Source organism: Formica exsecta, unplaced genomic scaffold (assembly GCF_003651465.1).
Source record: "Formica exsecta isolate Colony F162 unplaced genomic scaffold, ASM365146v1 scaffold199, whole genome shotgun sequence".
Taxonomy (NCBI): domain Eukaryota; kingdom Metazoa; phylum Arthropoda; class Insecta; order Hymenoptera; family Formicidae; genus Formica; species Formica exsecta.
Genome location: NW_021849288.1, coordinates 5290 through 15677, shown reverse-complemented (window position 1 = coordinate 15677; position 10388 = coordinate 5290). Strand labels below are relative to the sequence as shown.

General features: G+C 33.8%; 1 protein-coding gene across 2 annotated transcripts in view; it reads left to right on the top strand.

The window, feature by feature from the left end:
• The first annotated feature begins 1202 nt into the window (after positions 1-1202).
• LOC115234222 (uncharacterized protein CG3556-like) overlaps positions 1203-10388 on the top strand; it is a 12106-nt gene continuing 2920 nt past the window's right edge. The window contains exons 1-2 of one of the 2 annotated variants that reach the window (XM_029805063.1): positions 1203-1523; positions 5224-5337. In XM_029805063.1, coding sequence (XP_029660923.1) covers positions 5265-5337 — 73 coding nt within the window. In that variant the 5' untranslated portion in view covers positions 1203-1523; positions 5224-5264. Of the gene's footprint in view, positions 1524-5223; positions 5338-10388 lie in introns of those variants that run through there. The other variant, XM_029805064.1, reaches the window with a different exon arrangement.

Sequence of the window (10388 nt, the reverse complement as noted above, 5' to 3'; positions counted from 1 at the left end):
CTGCGATATTGCACTACCGCTGTCGCTGTTATCGCTTCGCATCAATGTTCCCCCTCAGTGTAATGGCCATTACATGCAGTTGTAGTTGCGTAACGACGGTGTGTACTTGGTTCAGCCAGAGATCAAGATTTGGTTGGTGTGTGTGTGTGTGTGTGCTCCTCTAATATTATTTTAACTCGGTAACACGCGGATTTAATCCCTTTGAATGTGCATTATTGGCGAAATAGCTATATGAATTACATAATCTCACATCTCTTTGGTTTGAAAAATTGAAGGATAGTGTAAAAATTCTAATTTGCAGTGTTTTTTTTTCATGTTAAAGAGAGTCGGATTAAAATCTAGAGCTAGATTAAAATTTAAAATGTGCCATGTGAGATAAAATTGCTTTCCTTCTTTATTTTTATTTATTTTATTATTATATTATTATATTGTTTACTTGATGTAATGTGATTATGTAACATTCTTTCTTTTATGTTATAGATTCTTTCATTTAAATATTTCATATGTCCACTCTATAAACGAGTTGTACTACTCATATCAAACATCCCCTTCGATTATACTAGTTTTAATGTGTAAGTTTTTGCGTGTGAAAAAAATTAGTATCTGTCGAAAAAGATCATCATTCTTTTGCAAGTTTCCAATTTTTGTTTATCGTATATATATATCTTTGTAACTAAACCTTAAATTAAAATTTTATTTAAAAAAGTCTCTACCTGAGAGATTACCTAAAAAATGTAATTTTATTATCCTTTTAACTTCACAAAGTTTACCAAGTTCACAGAATTTTTGTGAAAAGCTCTTCTTCTTTTTCATCACTTGCTCGACGTTTAAGGAAAAATCGTCTACAAAATGGCCGGAGAATTTGCTATTGAAAAAACATCCAATGGTTTTGGGAGATTCTCTATGTTCGTTTTTTTTCTTTCTTTTTTTCTCTTCCTCTCTTTATCGCTATGTACATATATATTTTTCGAGATTTGCAGGCAGCGGCTCGATAGAAACGTGTTGATACCGCGCGCGATGTCGAAAATGCGTCGCGGACGAAATAGTAGAAGCGCTAGAGCAAAAAAAAGTAACAGTAATAAGGAGAAAAAGAGAAAGAGGGGGAGAGGGGAGGGAAAGGGGAGAAGAGAGAGAGAAGGGGAAGGAGGAGGAGAGTGATATATATATTTTTGTGTGTGCGCGCGCGCGTGCGTGCGTGTGTGAGGTGTATGGTGCATGTATGTGTGAAGACGGTAGGCGCTGTGATATCGATCGCACGTAATATTGCGCGCTACGAGACCGTGTTCCGACCTAAACTCTCCAACGCCCGGCGCCCCTCGTGTGTTCCACTTGCTCCGGTATAGTACAACCGCCTACAGACGTACGATTTATGGCGTGAATAGAGATACCGTGTCTGTGCATGTGTGCGCGCCACGCCGGTCTCTTTGTTAAAACGTTGCATCAAGTGAGATGGGTAGATTCGCTGATAGCCATGATGACGACATGATGACGCTTGTTCGATACGGTGGATTGCTGCACAGGCTGTAAGTGTACGAATTCACGCATGTTCCCTATTATTACTGAAAAGTAAACATCGATGAATCAGATGCGCGGCTTTTGCACGCTACGGCTCTATATCGAAAATGATAAATATATAAACGAATAGATTTGATATATTTTACATATTATTTTTTTATTTTTTACGTTATTATATTTATTTTGATATTATATTTTTTGGATATTATATTTTGTAACCGAGAGAGAGAGATTGATTGATTGATTGATCTTTATTAGCTTTCTCAGCTATTTGTAATACAAGAGGGAGGGGGGAGAGAGGGGGGGTATTTTTCAGCTACTGTAAATTAATTATAAAGAATAAATATTCTCACGTTAAATATATTTCGTTAATGATGCATTAATATAAACTGATCAAAACAATCATTGAATTTAAATTTGACGATAATATTTGGATAATAATGTAATATTTAATTAATGATAATATTTATTTATAATATTTATGTGTCTATATACATATAAAGGCAAATATGTAACATCATTTCTTGACTTCACAAATAATTATCCGAAAGATAATTGACGCATCTAATTCTTTTTATATAAATCTCTTTTATATTGCCAAGAGAAGCGTGAGAATTTTTACATCATTCTACATTATTCTTATATTATTCTACTTTATTATTACACAACGTGCTGGTTGTAAACCAGCTAATGATTCTCTTAACATTCGATATCGATAAATACGAGACAGATATAATCTCGAATGTGGGACATATGGCATCGATTTCGCGAGTGTCGAGCTAATCTCGATTAATGACTCGATTTGACGTTGATCGTGATTAATTGACACGGATAGTCCAACAATTATCATACCCAGGAACAGATGTTTGTCAGTGTTTGTAACTTAATTCGAAAATTCGAGCGCAGAGTTCGAACGCACTTCTCTCCTTCTTTTTTCTTCTCACTCCTTTATCCTGCTACGTTTGCTGTATGCCAAGAAGTTTACAAAACACGAATATTTAAATATTTATGATATATTCTACTATGCGGAGAAAGAAATCAAGAACTTTTCATCGAAAGTTTTGTTCGCACAAATGCATACAAGAACGATTCTTCGGATGTCGACGGTGACTTTTGATTGTTTCGAGAAAGACGGAGATGAGATCTTATTATAATAATATTAAATGAATTGTAAATATATGCAACTGTTTGGCCTAACCTAATTTAACCGCGTTTATAAGTTCTGTGAGTTTTATATACACCGAGAGAAAATAATGGTTGTAGTTTTCATAAACTCACTGTAATATCGTTATATTATAATAATATTGTAGTTATATTTTATATAGCATTGACCCAATTAATAAATAATAACGAAATAATTAAATAAATAATAAAATTGTTACATTTAGAAAAATTTAAATTTATTTAATTCATAAAAGAGATTTTTTTAATTCATAGAATATTATTTTACTTGTACTTCTATATATATATTTTGTGTCCCGAATAAACTGTCTATATAACCACAACTGCCTATTTAAACACAAAAGTAATTTGCCCGATTATTGAACAATCAGTTTAATACTTTGAATCTCCCTTGTTTAGATTATATATAAGAAAACTAAATATTTCACATTTTTGTTTTAGTAGCCGTGCTTTACAAACTTTATGTAAATCTAATCTGACAAAAATTTAAACACGAGATAAATACGCCACATTCAATTTTTGTTTCCAAGAAATTATATAGTTAATTATTATTTTCAAATGTAATTATAAAATATGTTACTGTGCTACGGTTCTATGCATTATATATGAAAATTATTACTTTTGTTACTCTCTTTTTATTTTTTATTATACGTATACATATAGTAGAATTTGGAGTTAAAAATATAACCTTATTGAACTATATTGATATATTTGTGGAAATGCTTATTTCTTTAGTTATCTTTTTACTTGTTTTTTAGTTATTACTACCAATAAATAGAAAAGCGAATATTAAGGTCATATACTTACATTTATTATAATTGTGATCAACTTATCTATATAAATCATTATTTTATTTACTATCTGTTAATTCGTATATTTTACTATACAGGGTGTCCCATTTTAAAAGTTCCATCCTCATAACATTTCAGGATCAACGTTTGAAATTGAAAATGACCTTTAATGTCAAATCCAAGGTCACTATTAGATAGCCCCTTTTGTTCCCTACAACATTTATCCGAGTCGTTTTTCTTCAAACGTTGATCCTGAAAAGTTATGAGGGTGGAACTTTTAAAATGGGACACCCTGTATACATTAATATTTAAACTTATTATAATTTATAGTAAAAATTTTATATAGTAGTTGGCAAAGAAATATGTGCGTATAAGGTTATTATTACCAACGTTATACAGGGTGAGTCTTTTTAATCTTAACAGGTAAATATCTCAAAACCTGTAAGTTTTAGAAGGAAACTTTTTAGACAAAAGTTGTTTGGTACTAATTGATTTGTCTCATTATTCTGTACATAAAAGTATTACGGTGAGATTATCGAAAACTAAATATTTTACGAGATATTTTATTTTTTATATCAAGATATGTCAGATTAAGATATAAAATAACTCAAAAAGTACTTAATGAAAAAATACTTTATTATTTCTAACTAATATTCCTATCTCTTTTCCTCTTCAGAACCAAACAACTTTTGTCGAAAAAGTTTCCTTCTAAAACTTACAGGTTTTGAGATATTTGTCTGTTAAGATTAAAAAGGCTCACCCTATATATAGTAGTAACAACTATAAAAATAGAAATTTCTACATAATTATTTTACTATGCTAATTATAGTCACAAATATCACACTCTTTTCTCTCCGTGTACAAAAGTGGGGAATGTCGTAGAAATATTTCTACGGAAAATAAAAAACTACAGAGTTAATAGAACTTTGTTATATCTTATAATTCTCCATAATGTTAATCGTTATCTGATTTACAGGATATTTTGTAAAGAGTCCCAGAGAATTCTGGTTGTCAGTATGGGTAGAATTTCAGAATATGCAACCGGCGAGACCATACAAGAAAATTTAGACGCACCTTCCTTAGAGACAAAAAAAAGCGTGAATATTGTACTTTATTACTACTAATTATATAGCTAATCCTTACAAAAACGCAAATTGAGTAACGCAAGAAAAAGTACTAAGAAAAAAAAGAAAAACTATACTACAAGATCAGTTATGTGTCCGTAAAGAAAAAAAAAAGGAATTACAGTAGATCACAGATCACTTATTTTTGATATATCGATAATGTCGGCATTCACCTTCACAAAATGAGATAATAATGTCCGTATTCACAGTCGCAATGAACCGCACCGTTACTTGTCTTTAATTGTGATAATGTCCGGAATTGGAGTCACAAAATGAGAGGATCGCGAATATGTCATGGAACAAACAAATCGGTAGTTGTCGTCCGACAAAGCTCGTGCGTGTCGTTATACTTGTTGCATGAGATCGAATGTTCTTGAATCCGCAAAGAAACCCTCGAGAAAGTGGGAAAAATGAAATGATCCAATAAACCCACGCGTAATTGGCCAATATCGATCGACGGAATGTCAGGTTTCGTGATTGGGCCGAGGTTCAAGAGAATAGGCATTTGCTAGAGAAACGAATGCGTGAGAGAGAAAGTGCGAACGAATGCGTAAGTGAGTGAGAGGCTGACTAGAAGGTTGATAATGATGATTGAAATTTTTCCAACACAGGAACAATAGTATAAACGGAATTTGAGATTACTCCGAGGATAATGTGGGGAAGAGCAAATATGGCGGCCGTGATCCTTCTTCTAGGATGGCTATATGTTTTCGCTCGCGCAGAAGGTACGTGTTTTTTTTCGCACAAGATTAGCACAAAGAATAATTTGAAATAACAAGGGGAAAGCCATTTTTCTATTAAATACAACATCCGAATTTAAAAATCATAGAAAATAAAAATCATAAATAGATAAATAAAAAAAAAATTTTACCAGAATATAATGCCCAGGGAATTTACATTGTGATTTTCAGTGATTGTCATTGTTTTAGTTATATATCTTATTTACAAAAATTTAATTTATACGTAATACTTTAGTTAACAACATATATGTTATGTGATACAGAAGAAATACATCTCACGTTCCTCATTTTTCCTTTTTCTCTCTTTGACTCTGATATTTTTGTTTAACTAAAATATTGCGTATAAATTATATTTTTGTAAACAAGATATATAACTAAGACAATGACAATCATTGAAAATCATAATGTAAATTCCCCAGGCATTATATTTTGATATAAATTTATCTTTTTTTATTTATCTATTTATATAGAAACTTAGTATGTGTGTGTCGTAGAATGATTGAGAAACTATATCTAAAAAACTCGTTACAGCTATAAAATTTGTATTTTAAATCTTTTAGATTGAATCAATCAGAAATAATGTTGATAAAATTATATTTCTCTTTCTATTCATATTTAGCAGTATTTTAAATATATTTAATATATAAGAGAGATCACCATGTCTGGCCACAAGCAATAGGACTGACCAGATAATATGTTTCCACTTGCGGCGCTCGAGCTGCACCGTGGGTGACGCGCTCGGTCCTAAAACGGACTGTATCTTGAAAACTAAAAGTCTGCCCATCTTGATCCTGAGCTCGTTTTAAAGGGGAAGATTCCTACTTTTTTAAAGATTTTTTCAAAAAAAAATCGAAGATGTCCAAATTTGAAAAAAAAAGTTCTTATTTTGTTCTTCAAAAATCTTAAATAAATTTTGACTTTAAAAAAAAACTGGTTTCATAAGATTAAAGGACGTAAAAAGATCTGCCAAAACCACTATCTGTTTTTTAAAATCGGAATAGTCTAGAACTTATCGGCATTTGAAGTTCGACGCCATAGCCCAAATGATAAAAATTCAGCCCCTGTTAATAGAGAGCCCGTTGGTCGTGGACTAAAAGGTTTGGACAACGATTTTATTTTTGATAGGACTACAATTTGTGCAAATTTCAACATGATCGGAAAACATTGAAAATTTAGGTGGATCACTTCATAAATAATGCCCCATATATATACAGAGTGACCCGCTATGACCGCCCATTAAGTACATAGCGTTATTCCTTACCAAAAACTGAGTCGAAAAGTCCATTTTTTTATAACGCTTAATAAAAGAGTTATTATTAAGTAAAGTTTGGTCAATCAGCGCCGACCTTTAGCCGGGTGCACGTCGATGAGCCGCGCGCCTGGTAGTGTGCGTGAGCGTTCCGCCGCTACGGCGGCGCGGCGGCGTTTTTTCTTTGCGCATGCCGCTAGCATGCAAAATTTTTCGCAGCGTAATAATAGAAATAATTTTTTCTTGTTCTAAAAATCATATTCGTATAAAATATAAAACGACTCAAAAAAGACTTAATGAAAAAATACTTCATTATAGTGTTTTGAAACGGTTTCAAGAAGGACTATAAGAATATGCAATAAAAAATAAGTTCCCATAAAAAAAAATAAAGTTGACTTTGAAATAACCTTGAAAACCGTCACCTACATTCCTAAACATTCCTATAACATCAACTTATGTTCCTCTTAAGATACTGCAACTTTCATTTGAAATATTTTTCTCTAGAAACAATATTTTTGGAAATAAAAATTCATCACGCTTTATTTTGTCCACCCTGTAAAAATACTGCAAAAAAATATATTTCTATTATTACGATCCATAAGAATATTCTATGCTAGCGGCGGAACGGTCACACACATTACCAAGCGCGCGGCTCACTGCCCCCGGCTAAAGATCGGCACTGATTGGCCAGACTTTATTCAATAATAACTCCTTTTTTAAGCGTTATAAAAAAATGGTTCAGGACTTTTTGACTCAGTTTTTGGCAAGGAATAATGCTATATACTCAATGGGCGCTCATTGCGTGTCACCCTGTGTATAGTATATATATACAGAGTGTCCTAAAACTATCATACCTCCTTTTAACGACAACTTTCTTAGAACATTTCAAGACGAAAATCCTAATATAAAAATATTGAGACTATAATAATTTTTAAACGGGAAGTGATTATATTTTATGAATGACAGGGTTGAGACTTAGCGCGCTCGGGCATGGTGAAATGACAAATGAAAGAAGTGCTCTGTGAATGAAGCGCTCTTTTTATGATATTATGATTATCGTATAAATTTACAATAACATTGTCATTATATGTTTCCCGCTTCTTTACGCATTGCATTAGTACATTCTTTTTACGAATAATGGATGCAAAAACTAAAGGCATCTAAAAAATGATCCAAGTAAAAATTTGCGACGTGTTTGTTAAATATGTTTGATTTTTAATTACTTATTTAATTACTTTCTATTGAAACGATTGCAATTTGTATTTTATTGCAAACATTCCAAAATATTCCAAAATGTAAAATAAATACATGTCAAATCTAATTTTATTACAATTTATTTGTCTCGCACAGTATAGTATAGTAGACACTTTCATGGTAACATTGATCGATCACTTTGACAGTTGAAGTTGAAACATGTCTCAAATTTTTATTGAATTATTTTTGAGATGCTTTTAGTTTTTGCATCCATTATTTGTAAATAAAATATACTAATGCAATGCGTAGAGAAGCGGGAAACATATAATGACAATGCTATTGTAAATTTATATGATAATAATATAAAAAGGACGTCCCACTCCTAGAGCATTTCTTTCACTTATCATTTCGCCGTGCCTGAGCGCGCGAAATCTCAGCTCTATCAATCGTAAAATATAATCGCTTCCCGTTTAAAAACTATTATAGCCTCGACATTTATGTATTAGGATTTTCGTCTTGAAATGTTCTAAGGAATCTGCCATTAAGAGAAAGTACAGTAGTTTTAGGACACCTGTATATACAGGGTGTTTCATTTTAATTGCCCCAGGCAAATATCTCAAAAAATATGAAAGATATGAAAAACGTTTTAGACAAAAGTTGTTTGATTCGAAAGGGGAGATAAAATGGTTTCATTGGTTTGACCTTGAGTGAACGTGCCAAGATCATATAGAGTTCAACTTTGTTTTTTTAAATGGAATCCCCTATTTTTTATTACGGTCTATCGACCGTAACTACACTCCTCATCCCACCATCCCTTTTTGCCCCCTCTTTTCTTTCTTTATCCTTCTTCACATTCTTCTATTGTCTTCCTTATTCTCTCCGTTACCTTTCCTATTTCATCTTGCACCCCCTCTTCCATTCCTTCGAACCTTTTCCCTCCATTCCTCGTTCTTTCTTTCTTTTTTCCTTTCCCGCCTTCTTTCCCCTCTCTTCCACCCTTATCTAGTTTCCCTCCCCGAACTTCCTCCTTCTTCCCCCTGCTCCCTCCAAATTTTTCTATCACCGCTCCAAATACTCTTTCCACTCCTCTATTTTTATCTCCTCATTTAACTTCTTGCTTCTCTTCCTTGCTCTGTTTACCAGTTCCCCATCGTCTTTGCCTACCCTACTTCCCTTATCATCTTCTCCTTTTCTTCCTTCTTCTTTCTTTCGCATATTTTTTTATATTCCCTTTTCCTCTTCCTGTACCTATCGCCATCACCTCCCCGTTTCCTCCAATTCCTCAGTTCCCTTTTCACATCTTTCTTCTTTTCCTTACACTCCTCATCCCACCATCCCTTTTTGCCCCCTCTTTTCTTTCTTTATCCTTCTTCACATTCTTCTATTGTCTTCCTTATTCTCTCCGTTACCCTTCCTATTTCATCTTGCACCCCCTCTTCCATTCCTTCGAACCTCCCTATTTTCTTCCTAAATCGTTCTATTCCCTCCTCGTTCCATATTCCTCTTTTTGCTACTCTATTGATCCCTTCGTTTCTTCCTTCTTTCCTTACTCTCCCTCTGATCCATGCTACAATTGGATGGTGATCCGAGTACACTTTCTCTTCTACTTCCATTATTTCCAACCTTTCTCTTATCTCCCCATCATCTATTATGTAATCTATTACCGTTTCTCCTCTCTTTCCTGTGTATGTGTATTCCCCCTCTTCTTCTCCTCTTATATTAAATATCGCTTATCCTTCTTTTTTTAATAAACTCAATCAGTCTTTCCTTCTCCGTTAATCCGTTTATCCTTTGATTTCCTATCTTTCTCTTCCTTTCTCTGCTCCTCCTCCTCAACCCATTTCCCCTCCTCCCCCATTCCCCCTCCTCCCCCATTTTCGCATTAAAATCCCCTCCTATTAGCGTTCTTATCCTTTCTTCCCCCTTCCATTCATTCCTTTAAACTTTCCAATTTTCTCTTCATATCCCCATTTACATATATTCCCACTATTCTCCATCTCTCCTCCCCTACTCTTATCATGCATTTCATTCTGTGCCTTCTTCTTCTAATCCCCCTTCCTCCTCGAATATCATTCCCTTCTTTATTCTCATTAACATGCCGCCATAAGCTCTTCCCTTTCTATTCCTTCTTTTTGCCATTTGAGCTCCCCACTTATATTCCGTCGGTAACCTCTCCCTTATCCTTTCCCACCCTCTTTCGTCCATCCACATTTCCATCATTATCACTACATCCCATCTCTCTGTTTCTTCCCAAAATTCTTTATCCTTATTACCTACAATTGCCACATTCCAAAATGCCACTTTCCATACTCTCTCCTTCCCTCTACCTATCTCTTCTACTTTTCCATCTTTCTCTCTTCCTTTCTTCCTTTCTTTTCCCTCCATTCCTCGTTCTTTCTTTCTTTTTTCCTTTCCCGCCTTCTTTCCCCTCTCTTCCACCCTTATCTAGTTTCCCTCCCCGAACTTCCTCCTTCTTCCCCCTGCTCCCTCCAAATTTTTCTTCACCGCTCCTCAGTATTCCCTCTTGCTTCTACCATTTCCACCATTTCCCCTCTATCTGTATTCTCCCGTATCCCGTTCATACTCTCTTTCC